The 16,683-nt window shown below is 50.9% G+C and overlaps 2 protein-coding genes across 8 annotated transcripts; one reads left to right on the top strand and one right to left on the bottom strand.

Moving 5' to 3' along the window:
- The first annotated feature begins 1,044 nt into the window (after positions 1–1,044).
- On the top strand, positions 1,045–14,918 carry Blcap (BLCAP apoptosis inducing factor). Of its 5 annotated transcripts, none has more exons than XR_003300282.2 (3): positions 1,045–1,246; positions 4,201–4,712; positions 12,970–13,145. XR_003300282.2 is itself a non-coding variant. In XM_026383163.2 (3 exons), the coding sequence occupies exon 3, from the start codon at positions 13,144–13,146 to the stop codon at positions 13,405–13,407; it is 264 nt and encodes an 87-aa protein (XP_026238948.1). In that variant the 5' UTR covers positions 1,045–1,246; positions 4,197–4,712; positions 12,970–13,143; the 3' UTR covers positions 13,408–14,918. The 5 variants fall into 5 exon arrangements, 2 of the variants coding, with proteins under 2 accessions (XP_026238948.1, XP_026238949.1); XR_003300285.2 differs by lacking the exon at positions 12,970–13,145 and adding an exon at positions 5,460–5,830 and having other exon boundaries at positions 4,197–4,712; XR_003300284.2 differs by lacking the exon at positions 12,970–13,145 and adding an exon at positions 5,254–5,451 and having other exon boundaries at positions 4,197–4,712.
- Nnat (neuronatin) lies at positions 8,618–12,551 on the bottom strand. Of its 3 annotated transcripts, none has more exons than XM_026383162.2 (3): positions 10,854–12,551; positions 9,825–9,900; positions 8,618–9,593 (listed from the first exon to the last, which is right to left on the bottom strand). In XM_026383162.2, exons 1-3 carry the CDS (start codon positions 11,142–11,144, stop codon positions 9,364–9,366), a joined length of 597 nt encoding a protein of 198 aa, XP_026238947.1. In that variant the 5' UTR covers positions 11,145–12,551; the 3' UTR covers positions 8,618–9,363. The 3 variants fall into 3 exon arrangements, with proteins under 3 accessions (XP_026238947.1, XP_026238944.1, XP_026238945.1); XM_026383159.2 differs by having other exon boundaries at positions 9,421–9,593; positions 9,820–9,900; XM_026383160.2 differs by lacking the exon at positions 9,825–9,900 and having other exon boundaries at positions 9,421–9,593.
- Positions 14,919–16,683: the final 1,765 nt, after the last annotated feature.

Below are 16,683 nucleotides of genomic sequence, written 5' to 3'. Positions count from 1 at the left end.
TCACACACAGTTTCTTTGGTGCTTTAACATTTAACAGTTGTTGCGTTACAGGTCGAAGTTCCTGAGTCTATGGTAGAGCACTTGCCTAGCCCGGCCAGGCCCTGGGTTCCACCTCCAGCACAACAGGAAAAAAGAAAGAAGGGAGGAAAGGAGGAACGAGGAAGGAAGGAAGGAAGGCTATTTCAGAAAAAGGACTTGTCAAACAGTGACCGTAGAGGATCGTAGGTTTTGTGATTTCGCAAAAGGTGGTCCCACTCGTGACCTGTCACCGGATTCTTCATCAGTTGGTGCCACATTTGCCTTCTCGTCCTAACTGTGTCTCTCCACCCAGCTAAACCTGAAGTTTGGAGAACAAATAAGGGAGGGAGGAGCTTGGTCTGGCCTTTCATCATCCATTCACTCAGTCACTCAGCAGTTACAGCCTTCCCCTCCCTGCCAGACCCCAAAGTGAGGCCCCTCCTCCAGGAGCTAACAGCACAGTGAGGTCAGCGCCCCAGGAAGCACACGGGCACTGGCATGGCCCAACTGCCCGTCTCTCCAGGGCGCAGGTGCATCTGTCTTCTCCCCTGGGTGCTCCATGGTTGGCACAGGGCCTGGCGTATTTTAGGTGCCCATTGATATTTGCTGATTGAATGTGATGGCTTCCTGGAGGAGGTGGCCTTTGATCTGAGGCTTTGAAGACGGGAGAGAATCTGGACAGCTAAAGTCAGAGGAGGGGTACCACCCCTCCAGAGGAAGCAGGATGGGGTCGTTTTAGAAATGGCTGCTGAGAGGAGGAGGAGGGTTCTGGGTGAGACAGGAGGCAGAGAGAACGGAGAGGAGGCTGATGGCTGGGACCAAACTTTGGTAATAGGGACAGAAAATGTCCCCAAGGAGGATTCTGGAGGAAAGGGCAAGGCTTGGGAAGCATGAGTCAGCGTCCAGGGAGGGGCAGGCTGGGGAGGGTGGGAAGACTGTCCAGGACTCTGACGCTCCCAGAGCCCGGGCTGGTGTCAGTTCACCACCTGGAACTGAGCCTGAAGACAGCACAGGTTTGTGGACAGAGAGGAAAGGGGTTGCTGAGGAGCCAGCTCTGGGGGCAGGGGGTAATTCTGCTTTCTCTTCTCCAACTTTCTGGAGCCCCAAGGAGAAGGCTGGCCACAGAGACCTTGCAATAACCCGTCCTGGCATAAAGGTACCGGACGACAGGTCCCCCGCGACACAGGCCTGACCCTTGCTCAGCAGCTGTACCGTGAGCCCTGGAATGGTAAGACCCCTCCTATATTCAGTATTTTTTCTTGGGATAGAACATACATAAAGCTCCTGGCCTTAGGGTTGGCTTGATAAGCTCTTACACATGATCACCAACAGGTCTAAGAAGAGTTCTTTTCCAGCACCTTACAAAGTCTCTCTTGCTCCTTTCCTTCGCTACTCCCCTCCTGACCCTGGTCACCACTATTTTGATTGCAATCAACATAGATTGGTTTTGCCTGCCCTTGAACTTTATACGAACAGACTCAAATAGCATGTACTGCTTTTGGGGTCTGGCTTCTTTTAGCTTGCATATTCTTTGCCAGATTCATCCATGGTGCTGCATAGATACCGAGATTGTCCTTTCATACACAGAACACAGTATGCTTGTCCCTCATAGCCAGAGGGGATTGGTTCCAAGGCACCCTGAAGATACAAAAATGCTCAAGTCTCTTATATAAAATGAAATAGTATTTATATATAACTTCCCCAAATTCTCCTGTATGTTTTGTTTCTCTATTTATTTAGTATTACTGGGGATTGAACCCAGGGGTTTTCTACCACAGAGCTACACCCCAGGCCCTTTTTATCTTTTGGTGGTACTGGGGATTGATCCCAGGGCCTTGCGCATGTGAGCCAAACACTCTACCAACTGAGCTCTATCCCCAGGTGCCCCCAGCCCTTTTTAATTCTCATTTTGAGATTGGGTCTCACTAAGTCACTGAGGCTGGCCTTGAGCTTATGATCCTCCTGCCTCCGCCTCCTGGGTAGCTGAGATTAAAGCGTGCATCACTGCACCTAGCATTCTCCTGTTTATTTTCAATCAGCTCTGGATGAAGAATAATATCCAATACAATGTAAATGCTTTGTAAACAGTTGTTATACTGTATTGTTTAGGGAATTATGATGAGAAATTCTGTACATGTTCAGTTCAGATGGAATTTTTTAATGCAGGAATATTCATAACAGCTTTTTTTTAATAACACACACAAACTGGGGAGAGGGGAACCAATGAATATATTTCAAACAGTTATTCATGGAATACTACCAGCTTGAAAAAGGAGCAAAGTTTTGATACACATAACAAAATGGATGAACATCAAAATGGTAGTAGCCACACCTGTAATCCCAGCAACTCAGGAGGCTGAGGCAGGAGAATTGCCAATTCAAGGCCAGCCTCAGCAACTGAGCAAGGGCCTGAGCAACTCAATGAGACCCTGTCTCAAAATAAAAAATGTGCTGGAGATATATCTCAGTGTTAAAAGCACTGAGTTCAATCCCCAGTATCAAAAAAAAAAAAAAAAGTCTGTATAAGTATCAAAAAAAAAAAAAAAGTCTGTAAAGGTTTTATATGTACTGTGTGATCCCATTTATATGGAAAACTATTCTGTGGTAGAAAAAAAATCAGAGTATTGTTTGCCAGGGTGAGTGAGGTATGAGGGAACTTTCTAGACTGATGGTAACAGTCTATTCAGATAGAATTTTGATGCAGTTTTTCCCCAAATATTTTAAACCAGATGTTAGCTGAAACTTCAGAAGCAGAACCTGTGGACAGAGGGCCAACTATATTCCATTCGAAAAACAAGACACCATTTGTTGATCTGTTCTCCTGCTAATGAACAGTGGGGTATTCCCAGACCAGTGGAGCTATGACTTTTTTTTTTCCCCCCTTTGGTGCCGGGGAATGAACCCAGGGATGCTTAACCACTGAGCCACATCCCCAGTCCTTTTTATTTTTTATCTTGAGACAGATTCTTGCTAAATTGCCAAGGCTGGCTTCAAATTTGCCATCCCTTCCTCAGCCTCCCAAGTTGCTAGGATTACAGCGTGTGTGGCAACACTTGGCATGAATTTATGCTCTGTGAACGTTCTTGCACAAGTCTTTGTGCAAGACTTAAGTGGCCCATTTCTCTAGGGTAAATACCTAGAAGTGGCAATTCTAGGTCATAGCATACAAGCATGTGTAGATTTAGTAGACTGACAGTTTTGTACAGGAGTTGGACCAACTTTCTCTGCCACCAGCAACGTGTTGATGAACTGCAAATTGCTCCAGATCCTTGCCAGTGCTTAGCTTCCCCTCTTCTTTTTTGTGGGGGAGGGGGTACCAGGGATTGAACTCGGGGGCACTCAACCACTGAGCCCCATCCCCAGCTCTATTTTGTATTTTATTTAGAGACAGGGTCTGAGTTGCTTAGCACCTTGCTTTTGCTGAGGCTGGCTTTGAAATTGCAATCTTCCTGCCTCAGCCTCCAGAGCTACTGGGATTACATGCATGCGCCCCAGTGGCTCCCCTCTTTTTGTTCCTCAAAAGATAAAATGCAAATCCATTGTGTGGCACTACCTGCCTTACTCCTTACACTCCCTGTGTTCTTTCCTTCCCACCTTCGTGTCTGGGACAAGTTGTTCCTTCTATCTAGAAAAATTTCCCTTTCTCTCTTGGCCAGCACAACTCCTGATCATTCTTGGTCTCTTGGCTTAAATGCCATCTTCCCAAGGAGGCTCAGTCTTCATCCCCCACCCTACATTAGGACCCTATTCACTTTCACCACACTCTGATTTTCCTTACATCACTTCCCCTGGTGTATAATTATGTACTGATTTGATTAAACTTATCGGTATATAGTGATTATTTGATAACCGTGTTTCCTCCCCCACCCCTGCCCCCAACACTCTCACCCATTAGACTGGCAGCACACAGAGGTCAGGCCCAGAGCCCTGGTACTCTCTCTACCTCTTTGCCTTTAACACTGCGCTTGCACATAGTAGGCACTCAGGAATGTGCCTAATCAGCTAATATATGAACACACTGACTCATTCGGGGCCCATAAAAACCCCGAGGTAGGCATTTCATCGACTTGAGGAAGCTGGGCGTTGGGGTGGGCGGGTGGCTCGCCTGCCCAAGGTCCAGGGCGAGGGGAGGAGCAGGCACCAAGTTCTGAGCGGGGGGTCTCTGCCCTTGTGGAAAGGCAGGCGCGGGGCCGGACTGTGCGCCTGGAAGCACACACTCCGGACTGTGAGCCCGGAGTCCACGGCTGCTCAGGAGCAAACCCGCCACGACACGGCTCTCCAGGAGAACTAAGCCACGCCCGCTCGACTCTACGAGTGAAGATCACAATCTGCTGCATATGCATGAGGGGACCACGGGCCCGTGATTTGGGGCTCCCCAGCTTTCGCCTGATTAAAAATTCTCCGGTCCTGAAGAACCCGGCACCCCATAATTTCTTAAAAGTACATAGGAGTCCTTCAAAGCGTTGTCTGTGGCGGAAATTGGGGGAGGGCCCGGCGAAGGTGGTCTCATGTGGGGCCATAGGATCAGGCGTCCGCCGTGGGGAGCTCGATCCCGCGAGGGGTCCTCGTCCGGCTCGACTAGAAGACGAAGGGGGCGTCTCCCCAGTTTCTGCGGCGTTGGTGGAGAGCTGAGGTGGAGGCAGGCTGCGGCAGCGACGGCGACGGTGGCGGCGGCGCCATGGCAGGGCTCGCAGGTACCGTGGCGTCAGCCCGCGGGGAGCGAAATGAGAGGCCCTCCTTGCGGCCGCGCCGCCATGTTGTCCCCTCGGGGTCACCTTAGGCGTCGCTGGGTCCCTCATTGGGTTTTCCTTCCGCGTGCCCCGGGGGTGGGGGCACCCCTGTCCGGCGTCGGGTGGTGGCCCTGCTTCGCTCCGGCCTGGGCCTGGAGGGTCCCTTCCCGGCCCGAGGGTGGGTCAGCGGGCTCCTGGGTTCTCGCTCGGGCCTCCAAGGTCAGCGCCCTCCCGGGATGGGGCAGGCAGGACTGGGGAGAGCGACCACTACCTCTTCGCCCTGGGACCCAGGCAGGGGGCCAACTTGAGGGGGGCCTGTCACTCTTTCCCCGCCACTTCAGTTGCCTTTTTTTTTTTTTTTAAATCAGAAGGGGCATGGGGTGGGCGAGGCCCCCGGGTCCCGCTTTGGTGTCGGGTGGTAGGTGGACGCTTTGCTTCGGGTCGCGGGCGCTTCTCATCCCTCTAACTTCACATCAAGTCTGGACGTTCGTTCCCTTTCTTCCAGTGCCTGGGGAGTGGCCCTCAAGGGCAGCTGAAGGAACGGAATGCCTGGCACACTCCTGGCCTGGAAAGGAAGAATGGGGGGATGGGGACCGTTGCTTTTCCCTTCCTCCTTCCAGACTGGCTTCGGTTTCCTTCCAGGCCTTTTCCATAATAAACGCTGGGAAACTGGGGTCTGCCCTAGGAAAGAAACTGCCTTTCTGTTTATAGGTTCGGATCGTCTTTTGTCCCTTTCAGGGAACTGGTGTGTTGGGGACGGCTTCTCCGCCCTGCCTGACACGGTCCAGCCATCCTGTCAGCCTTCTGGACGGCAACACCAAAGCCAGGACCAAAAAAAAAAAAAGTTTCCGATTCAGTGCCACCGCCAAGTGTTCGATCTTATTTGTTTTAAATCAGAGATTAATTGACGGCAAGCAAATCTCTTAGAAGGCTCACTGCTGGAAACCTGTTCAATTTCCAGTGACTAGATCAATTCTGTATCTGAAGTTGGTCTTCTTAGAATTGCTGCCAAAAGAGTGAAAGCTTTTTTTTTTTTTTCCCCCTTCTGTAATTTGTTTTTTCAAAGAGGAATCCAGCTTAGGCTGTCCTTTTTTGTTGTTGTTTGTTTTTGTTCTCCTGTCTTTGACATACATGCATTCCATTTCAGACCTGTCACTGTGTGATATACCAAAGGCCATGTGTTGCCTGCCACTCTGACTTCCTGCTCTCAGAATACTCAGGAATCTGGATCCTGTAGGAGGGGAAGTGGGGAGAATAAAGGGGATCATTCTCAGAAGAGATAGTAACGGGTCTCAGGGGCATATGGAGAAAGAGGTCACCCCAGAAAAAGAGAATGTTTTTATACTAGTGTGTGCACATATGTGTACACACATGTAAATCTCTGGAAGGAATTAAATGCATATTCAGACTCTCCCCCTGGGGTGTTTGTTTCTGAGGAGAAACAAGTTTGAAAATAGAATGTAGTAAATGGCTTACAGCACAATTGCTCCCCCATCCAGCCATGTGTACTAAACTGTTGCCGGTTCTATAGTTGAAACTCAAGAAACTTGTCCCTTCTCTAGCCTTCCCCCCATAACAGCTCTTCCTTCCTTCAGTCACAACTCAGGTGCTTCAAAGATAGAGGTATCAAGTGTCACATAGCACCCACACTCTTGAAGTTTTGGTGCCATCCCCCAGGCTGTCCCAACTTCACCTTGTTGGTCTAAGAAAACTTGACATCCTTTTCAGGTATTCGACCCAAGGTGTGGGACTCTGACCTGTTGCTGGCGTCCCACGAAGCCATTCCAATCTCACGATTCTCTTTTCTTGGCCTTGTAGGGACAAAGTTGGGAGGTGGGGGGGTTAGGGAGGAATGGTTTAGGGAAAGGGGACATTTAGCTTTATGTACTCAGGGCTTTGCAATAAAACCAAATATCCTTTTGCTCTGTGAGAATAAAAATTTTTATGATATATCTTGTGAAAAACATTTTATAAACAAGATGTGTTTGGATCAGACTTCTTGTCATTGCATGGGGATGGAAAGTCAATGCATTCCTTTTGTCCTCTAGTTGGTTAAATTTGCTGGTTAAGTTTGAGAGTGGGGATGAAAGGGATGCAGCCCACCAGGGCAGTCCTTGCCCAGAATCTATCATCTTAGTACATATACTCCGAGCCCTGCTGAAAGATGGATGGAGGAAAGGGCTTTGCCAAGATCATCTGGAAAGCCCTGGGGTTACCGGCAGTACCCTGCCTTCTGGAGGGGAGGAGCACAGGAAATGCTATGTCCAGAGTTGACAGGCCCTTCCATACTGCTTTGGATTCCTTCTGTGAACTCAGCTGTTGTCTAACTTGAACTGAGGTTAGAGCATCTGGGGCAGTGGGGCAGTAGCACACCCCGAAGGCTGTGAGGGAAGGGTCAGCCTTCATTGAGAACACATGTTGAAATATGTGCCTGGTTCCTTGGGTTTAGTGTGGAAAAACCACGGAAGCTCCTTGTCTTGAGGCCGGTTAAAATATAGGCTTCAGGAGGGAGGAGGTGTGGGCCTTGCCTGCTAAAGAGTCACCCTTGGATAAGAGGAGACCTGCTTTACCTTCAGGCCATGGTAGTAGATATAGCCACCCAGTTAAGGAAGATAGTCTATCATTGCCATCCCACCTGAGTCCCGATTGCTGCTTTGGCAGAATGTTTCTAATGTATGTGGGTCGATAGGATCTTAGAGGAACTCTTCCAGAGGGGAACTAAACATGAGGGGTGAGAGGGACCTGGCTGGGTGCCCTAGGCTGATTTAATTGATGGCTAAGTCAAGACCAGACCAAGATCCCACACAGTTCTCTGATGCTGAGTGAAGTTATAGGGCCTTCAGAGATGCTGGTGATTGGACCCAGGAACATAAGAGACTTGTTTAGGGAAGGGAAACATCATATTCAAGAGGGCGAGGTGCTTTGTGCTCCAGCATGTTTGTAACAACTGTGACTAAGGGATTTGAGGAAGTGGCAGAAGAGATTTATGGCCTTCCAACTCCCTCCCTTGGTGCTGACCCAGGAACAGGTGTGTAGTGACAGGAATGGATAAAACTAGAGATGAGGCTGAACAGGTGGTGGGGCCAGTTGGTGAGGCAGTCAGCTGACCAACTGAGTCAGTAAAAGGAGTCCTGACTCGCTGAGGAGTGAGGGGAGCAGAGCAGCCAGCCCACCCAGCCCACCCGTCCTGGTTGATGGCAGGGAAGAGTCCAGGGCCAGGGACCTGGTAAGCAACCCTTAGGGATAGAGAGGCCAATGCTGCGAGGGGGGGGGGGCTGGGAACCCGGCAATGGGGAGAGAGAGCAGGGGAGAGGTTTCTGGAGTGGGGTTGGAGGTGGGGAGACCCTAGGGAATATCAAGGTTAGGATGGACAGCCTTGGAACATTAAGCTGGGGGAAGGAGGCCCCATACCACACCTCCTATCCCATCCTCATTGCCTAAGCCAGGGTCCACCCTGCCCAGTGCTTATTTCCTTGGGGCCCCTGAATAGAGACTGGAGTGTAGCTTTGTGTCTGAAATCATCCCCTTGGGCCTCAGTACCCCATTTTGAGTGTTACTCCCACTTTTTCCCCCTTCTCCCAAAGTGATATCCTGTGGTGGGCTCTTATTCCAGCACCACAGGTGAAGGCTCCCACCCCTCTGGGGAGGGGGAAGTGGTCCCTTATTCTGGGACCACAAGTAAAGATGTCAACTTTCCTCTTTGGGGAGGGGCATAGTCCTTTATCTCAGGACAGTGGGCCCACACCACAGTGGGCACATTGGCCCAGCCTTAGCAAAGTGTGTACCCCCCTCAAAATAAGCCACAAGAGACATCTTTTGGTGCGCCTCCACCGACCCGCAGGGTCCTAGGACACTGTGCGAGTCGGGGGAGGTACTGTTTTTTTATTTTTTGTAGAGGCGGTCCCTGTCCTCCAGGAGCTTACAATCTAGCTGGGGAGACACAACTAATGCACACTTAAACAATCAGTACAATTAGCGATTACCACAATATTGACCACAACTGCGTGAGACCTGGGAAAGCAAGATCAGTGAGGGGCAGGGGGCTCGGAGAAGAAGTTTAGTACAAAGATGGGATTCTTTTATTGGTTGTATAAGTCCAAATTAAGTGACACATTTTGTGGGGATAGGATGGGCTTGGGAGTCAGTGAGGAGAAAAGAGGAATGGAGGGAGCAGAGGCAGCAGGGCTGGAATGCTCGCATGGGCACACTGTAGGCAAGGGACGGTGAGAGGGCCCCACGCTGTTTCTTAACCCCCCTCCTTCACTGCCCATGCCCTCTAGTCCCGCCACTGGCAACACAGTTGGCGCCTCTTCTGCTGCATTGAGATTCAGGGCTTCAGCTGATGCTGTTGGAATGTCCATTCTGCTGGCTGGTGTGGTGTTTGGATCTCCTTGGTGGGGCCTGTTGGCATGGCTGCAGCTCCGGGGCTTGGATAGTGCTGTCCCGACTTGGTCCAGATCAGAATGTGATGCCTACGCCCAGATCTCGGGGGTCTGCTCCCCCCACCCCTCTCAATCCCCACCCCACCTGCAGAGGAGCAGGTGCAAATGGGTTGGAAAGGGATCTAGTATTGTCGAAATTGTCGGTGCTGCTTCTCCGGGGGCCTACCAGCCCCTCACTGACCTTGGCAAGTGCTCCTCTGGCGAGGGAGCACAGGGGACCCCCCATTCCTGCGCGGCGCTGGCTCCCATGCTGGTTGAGCTGCACAGGAGCACCTGATGATACGGCCGCCCAGGGCTGGGAGCTGCGGCCTCAGTTGGGGGCTCGCTGCCGGCGCTCCCCCAGCACCTGCCGCCCGGTCCGGGACACCGTGTACGCCAGCTTCTGCAGGGAGTACCTGAACACCTGCGGTGAGAGACCCAGGATCCACCCTTAATAGAGGGCACCCGCAGTGTGTCTGGTGCTGCCGTGCCCACCCGCGCCCCACCCCCTGCCCCGCCCGCCTGCCCAGCATAGGCTGGAGAGGCGCGCGCGGGCGCAGCTTGTCCACGAGTCAGGGCAGCTGGAGCTTTTCCAACTGTGCTGAGAGCTGCATGGCGGCAAGCTGATTGGACCCACAACTTAGGTATACCTCACTTCTCGCAATGGGCTGTGTCCCTGGAGGATTTCGAAAAGCGAATCCTACCCAGTAAATGCAGCATTCCAGGAACACCTTGAAGGAAATATGCGATTCCTTTGGCAAAAGATTCCTTTAGCAGGGAATTCTTCCTGCAAAGGGAGCTTTTCGGGTAAATGATTTTATAGGCAAAGCGCTTTTTTTTTTTCGATTTATTTTATGCAAAGCACTTTTGCCTTTTTTTTTTTTTCAACAAAGTGATTTGTCCTTTTTTGGAAGCACTTTTTTCCCCTTCCATTTTTTTCGGCGAAGGGCTTTTTCCTCTAATTGTTTTATTCAAAGTGTTTTTGTCCGATTCATTTGTTTTTTCTGTTAGCTCCTTTGTCTGATTTTTTTTTCTGCAATGCGCTTTTTATCTAATGCTTTTTTCTACCAAATGCTTTTGAACGATTTTTTTTTTCCTGCAATGCGCGTTTTCCTCTATTTTTCCCTTTAGTTACTTTTTCTCTCTTTTGGTGTTTCCTTTTGTGAAGTGATTTTTTTTCCCTGAGAAGTGCCTTTTTCTAACTTGCTTTTTGTCCCAACCCTGCAAGCGCAAATATATATATGTGCATATATATGTGTGTGTTTATGTGTATTTTTTTAAAGAAAATTTCCCCGCAATGCGCAAGTTTTTTAAGACGGAATTTTTTTGCTAGGCGAGCGATAAAGTCTTGAAACATACAAGCGCCCCGCCTCCCTCCTCGGGTCGAGTCTGGGTATAGCGGGTTTCTCTTACCACGTAGGTCTCTAAAAGCCTCAGCGATCGTCCGCCTCGCCCGAGTCTTTGTTCCCAGCTGGGCGCGGGCGCACTGGGAAGGGTCTGCTCGAGGAGGTGGGCGCAGGGAACCCGCGAGGGGCGCGCGGTGCCGCAGCGGCACTTGGGCGGACAGGGATCGCGGCAGTCGGGATAGGATGGGTTCGGGAGGCGGCAATCGCGACGCAGGGTTTGTGGGATCGGGATGCGCGCACCAGGAGCCCTCTTCGACCTGGAGTTCCCACACGCTTACCTGCAGCAGCACGCGGAAGATGTACCAGCCGATGATGAGCAGTTCAGCCGAGGCCGCTGCCACTGCCGCCATGGTTCCGAGAGTCCCGAGAGGGTAGTCGAGAGAGCAAGGGTTCGCCGAGATCTGCTGGTCTCTCGGAGTCCGCTGTTGGGCGTACTGCCGCAGCGGCCGCGGCCGCGCCTTAAGTACCCTCCCGCCACCTAACTGCGCATGCGCGCTTGGGGGGGCTGTCCAAGAGGAGGGGTGGCGGGGGGCGCTCTTCATTCGCCAAGCGAGAAAAAAATAATCCATCTGCTCTTTTCACACTGACCCCCGCCTCCTGAGTCTCATCTTAGCCCCCTTCCAGAAGATTCCGCCATGCCCGCTTTTGAATTTCGGTGTAAAATGGAGGGGCGTCACAACTCTGGGTAGAGTAGAGGGCAAGGGTAGGGAATGCAAGCCTCCTGTTGTGGCGCCCCTCTCTCTAAGCTCTGGCCTGTAAATTTGAGCCCAATGTCCAGTGCTATGCCAGAACGTACCTCCCGCACTGGTGGAAAACCTTAAGTTATGGGAGGGGTCATCAGCCCGGTAGAGAAAAAAAAAAGATACTCCTTCCAGGAGTCATGGCATCGGAGGCCCCTGCTCAGCACTCTCCTAATTTACAATGTCCTCTGGTTCACGGGAGTCCCAGAGCAAGAATCCTTCGGTGATTCTTAACATCCCGCTTTTTATGGTAGCGAGAAGATCGGTATCTGCAGCAGTGGCGGTGGCTACTGTGGGGACCCGGGCCAGGACACTGCACTCGTACCGCAAAAGCTATAGTGTCTACTCTGTGGGAGGGAAGAGAGAAGGATTGGCGCCCTTTGTGTGCGCGAAAGGAATGAGCTCTACCGAGAAGGGGTCGGAATGTGTTCGGAAGAGTTTTCTGCAGGACAGATCATTTCAATCTCTGCCTTCCGCACCCCTCCCCCAGATCCTGGTAGGTCTGCCTCAGCTTGCTTGGGTCTTTGTATCCCTTGTTCCACAGGGCTGGAGCACTGAGCCGGATTTCTCCACAGCCGCCAAGGCTTGGGCTACTGTAGCTGGGTAGCTCCGTTTCATAGTGAAGCGAGTCCCTCTCTGCGCTTGTCTTGTGCTTCCCTAGTTGAGCGTGGGTTTTGCGGGTCCCTCTCAGAGCACCAGCCTGGTGGTTCCCTCCATGGAATGTTGCATTTGTACATGGGAAGACCAAAACCGGGTGTGCAGCGGGGCCCAGCGCCTGGTTGGCCTGCGGAAAGCACCTCTCTCCAACAAGCTACCTGGCATGGAGACTAACTGGCACTCACCCCTACATGGATAGGAAATTAATTTTGATTAAAAGCTCATGGAGGTCAGGTTCTGTACAATGCCAGCAGCAGATGGAGGCATAATGATCCAAGGGAGTTCAGTTTGGTTGAAGTAGTGTAGTGATTCTTTTCCCTACATCGACTTTCGAAGAAGTTGTTTGGTTTTGGCAAAATGACACTGGACTGTTTGAAAAAAACAAGACCAGCCCAGGCTGTCATCTTAAAATATTTGGTGCCCAGCCACTGCTGTAGCTTCCCAGACCAGAGCTTGCAAGGATCCATTGCCCACCCTCATACTGGTCCTGCAGTATGCTGCTGACTGCTTTAACTCACCACTCACTGGTTGCTCCAGCTCAGCATCTGTGCTGGGAGAGAGACTAGCTACAGAACCCTTCTTTACCACATGGGGGCACAGTATGGAACCCATGGAGGTCCTGTGGCAACCACAGGGCGGTATTGTGAGGTCTGGGCCCTCTGAGGACGGGCCGCAGCCCCAGGAGGCGATACATGATCTCTGCCGGGCAGGACCCAGGCAAAGCCAGTCCACTGTGCAGACCGTGCCAGAGCCCTCTGGGGGACCCCTCCCCAGTGGAAACCCCAGGGAGACGCCTCAGGAGGCTTCCTGAACTGGTGGCTTGGAGAGGAGTAGAACTTCCTCGGGTGGGTGGGGAGGAAAGGGCATTCACATTTAACTGTTGTTAACCATGATCCATTTTCCCAAATAAGTATACATTCTGTTCCTGTTCTTTTTTTTTTTTGTCTGTCTGTCTGTTCTTTGTCTGTTTGTCTGTTGTGTTGACTTTTCTCTTCAGGATCCCTGCTGCCTTGGTGATCCCGGGCTGACAGCCAGAGAGCACAGCGGCTCAGCTCCTGGAGAGAGGGTTGAAGAAAGCGGAGGGCAGCCGCCTGCGCCCGCTGCCTCCCATTAGGTCGGTTCCTGCAGCGGTGCCCGGCAGCCTTGGCGAAGGCCCTGCCCGGCAGAGATCATGTATTGCCTCCAGTGGCTGCTGCCCGTCCTCCTCATCCCCAAGCCCCTCAACCCCGCCCTGTGGTTCAGCCACTCCATGTTCATGGGCTTCTACCTGCTCAGCTTCCTCCTGGAGCGGAAGCCTTGCACAATTTGTGCCTTGGTTTTCCTGGCAGCTCTGTTCCTCATCTGCTATAGCTGCTGGGGAAACTGTTTCCTGTACCACTGCTCGGATTCCCCGCTTCCAGAATCAGCACACGACCCTGGTGTTGTGGGCACCTAACAGCTGCCCTGTTAGCTTTCTACGGAAGCAGAAGACGGGAGGGGAGGCATTGACATAGGTCATAAAGCATTGGAGTTTCAAATCCCGCAGTCCCGCGGGTGCCACATTCCTGACGGCGCCTTTTTGGCCTGTGATGTTTTATCCTTATAATGTGAATAATGGCACTGACCTGTGCTTTTATTGTAGAGTCCTATAGTCGTGGGTGGTCTTGTGATTGTGTGTGTTCTGTCCCCATCTGGGTCCCGGCTGGCAGGATGGCCTCTCCCCTCGCCTCATTACAGCGAGGAGTCTACATCCATCCTAGTCAACTGCCCTAGGCAGATAAAATGCCAGTCTCCTTGTCACCTCTGTGACCCCTCCTTGTCAGGGTCCCTCTCCTTCCCAGAATGTTACTGACACCTCAGTCCTTCTCCTGTTTTCCCTTTAGTTCTCTTCTACCCTTTCCTTTTTTTGGGGAGCACCTGTTCAAGACAGGGCTCATTTTTGCACTTATCTCGAATTTGAAGAGATTGCTGATGCCCGAGAGCCTCGCTTTTTCATCCTCCTTCCCCTTTTCAGCAGGCTAGACAGAAACATGTCTTGACTGTTCATTGTCTACAAACCTCCAGTGTTTCCTCTGCTTCATTTTTAAGAGAGAAGCAACAGATAGAGGTTGTTCTTTCACCTGAGTGTCTGGGCTCCCGCTCCCCAGCCCAGCCTCGCTTCCTTTGCCCTTCCTTCCTGCCTTTCTCAGCATCCTGAGAGGGGGCCTCCTGTGTCTCCTGTGCATGCTCTGCAGGATGGAGGTATGGTGTGTTTGTGTAGAGCTAGTGGTCCCCTGCTGAGTGAATGGGAACATTCTTGTGTGTTTCATAGCAGCCGTGATCCCCTTGATAGGTGTTTGGATATTTTTCAGTGTGCCCTGTGTGTGTGTGTGTGTGTGTGTGTGTGTGTGTGTGTGTACGTGCAAATACATGTATGTATTCCTTTTAAAGAAGCTTTACCGAATGTGTTCTGATTTTGAGGTTTAGCAGTAGCTAGCTGTATGTAGTAGGTACCGCTGCAGTTTTTATTTAGCATGGGGATTGCAGAGTGACCAGCACACTGGACTCCAAGGTGATTCATACAAGACACAGGGGAGCAGTGGCCATCGTCCTCCCGCCAGGAGCTTCTTCGTTCCTGCGCAAGTAGACTGTATGTTATGAAGAACACACAGGAAGACTTTGTGACTGTCACTTGCTTTTTTCTTTCTCTGCACTTCAGTAACAAGTGTTGGCAAACAAGACTTTCTCCTGGCCCCTGCCCACTGGGGATCAGCATGGTTGTCCTTCGAGTCGGAACCATTCCTCTCTCTTGCCTGAGGAGGGAGGGAAGCAGGCCAGGCAGAGGACAGAACTGGAGGCAGTCCATCTAGGGAATGGGACTGTGAGGCCACACTTGTGAAACATTTGGACTGCTGTTGTAGAGCTTTTATTTCTGGTGTGTTCGTTGCACAGCTGTTTGAAATGTTTAATAAAGCTTTATAAACTTTACTTTGTGGTTTAATGTGGCTGCAGTCCATTTGGGCCATGGTGTTGGATTTCTGAGTTGGTAGGGGGCAGGGGGAAACACCGAGGGGCTGAGTCCTTGGCGCCAGAGTACCTTAGCCTGAAAATTTGATCTGCTCTCTGGAGAGCAGATGGTGGAGCTGGGGGATGGGGAGCAGGGGCAGGCCAGGCGATGAACAGGAGGGAGTCTGAAAGTTTTCAGAGATGAGACATTGGTGTTTCTCAGCTCCCATGGCTTCCCGCCTGAAATTGTTTCCCTCCATAGGAGATTTGAGTAACTGATCCCTTGACAAACAACTTAAGACAGCTGGAGCTCTAATCATCAAGGATTTTTATGGTGCTGCTTTTGAAGTAAAAATAAAGTGAAACCCCTCATGGCATCTCAAGTGGAAAAATAAATAAGACTGGCGGTCCAACCAGCAGACTTAAGGTGGTGGCTAGAAGCAGGAGAGTGGTGCGGTTCCATGTTGGGGATGTGTACAGACTCCCATTGGCGACCGACCTTGAGACAGAGCAGGGAAGTTTGTCAGGGCCCTGAGCTGGACATCCACTCCTGACTCTGTTCTTACTCCCAGGATCATAGGAGTGCTGCCTGCTCAAGGCATAGGGCTCTCACAAGGAATTACCGAGATAAGAATTGTGGAAGGGCTTTGGTAACTTCCTAGAAGTTACTTTTCTTACTTGGACTGTTCATTTATTGCTATAAAGTTGTCTGCAGTTTTCTCCTGCTCTTTTAAGCCCCCCCCCCCATTGTTACTTTATTCCTTTTTTCATTCCAGGCTTTCCCTTGATCAAAACTTACCAAAAATTTATCTATTTTAGAGGTATATTCAAAGAACCAAAATTTTAACCATCATATATGTTGGGTATTTTTCCTACCTGATTCATTGGTTCTTTTATCTATAAATTTTTTCTTTTCTGGGTTTCTGGATATATTTTGAGGTTCTGTAGTCTTGCAAGCTGAGGATTCATATATACAGAAAGGACGGTTTGTTCAACAAACATTGAGACCTTGTACTAGGCTTGCTGGGGATTTCAGGGGCAAGACCCAGGCCTGGCTCTCCAAGACCTCATGATTCTAGCCTAGTGGGAAGACTTAACAAAATAGACAATTGCAAATTCCAAAAACAAAACAAAACAAACGAAGGCTTTTGTGTCCCTACTCTCCTGTGGAGGCACCTGGGTGATAAATGAAGCCAAGATTATTGCTTATTTTGCTCTCCCTCAGAAAGCAGCTTTCTTTTTTAGGTCAAGCCCACTTAAGAGTCACAAATAGGCTTCCCTCTGAAAGACTTGTGGCCCTTTCCAATAGGGTGCCTGCCTCCCACCTCTCCCACAGTGCCTGCCAAATCAGCATCCTGTCCGCCCAACAGTGCTTCTCACCTTGCCCAGCACCCCATCCTGGAGGACATGGTCCATGAGGGATCTTCCTGAAATGCCTTTGAGGAAGGGGCACCAGGCCTTAGAAAAACCACACTTTATAGCTGTTTGACACTGTAGCTCCTGGGACAGATGATTGCTCCCAGGGTTCCTAGAAACCACAAGACACTATAAGACCTAGGCCTGGACTTCTTTAGGAAGTCTCTTCCCTGCCCTGGGCCTCAGTTTCCTTAGAGATAAAATTTGGTCTTTGGAACAAAGACAGTTTTCTCAGCCCTGATATCCTGGATCCAGGATCTTAGGGTCCTCCTGGACGCACTTGAGGAAGGTGGCTAAACAATGAGCAGGTGGCAGGGGACCTTGGGGATAA

This window comes from Urocitellus parryii, chromosome 6 (genome assembly GCF_045843805.1).
Source record: "Urocitellus parryii isolate mUroPar1 chromosome 6, mUroPar1.hap1, whole genome shotgun sequence".
Lineage (NCBI taxonomy): Eukaryota > Metazoa > Chordata > Mammalia > Rodentia > Sciuridae > Urocitellus > Urocitellus parryii.
The sequence above is the reverse complement of the archived record's forward strand: the minus strand, read 5'-3'. Positions and strand labels throughout refer to the sequence as shown.

Coding starts and splice junctions, on each gene's coding strand:
- Blcap (XM_026383164.2), top strand. CDS start 13,144: ATGTATTGCCTCCAGTGGCTGCTGCCCGTCCTCCTCATCCCCAAGCCC.
- Nnat (XM_026383162.2), bottom strand. CDS start 11,144: ATGGATTATTTTTTTCTCGCTTGGCGAATGAAGAGCGCCCCCCGCCAC. Junction 9,901..10,853: donor TCTTCCGCGTGCTGCTGCAG/GTAAGCGTGTGG, acceptor ATTTCCTTCAAG/GTGTTCCTGGAATGCTGCAT. Junction 9,594..9,824: donor GACACAGCCCATTGCGAGAA/GTGAGGTATACC, acceptor CTCTCACCGCAG/GTGTTCAGGTACTCCCTGCA.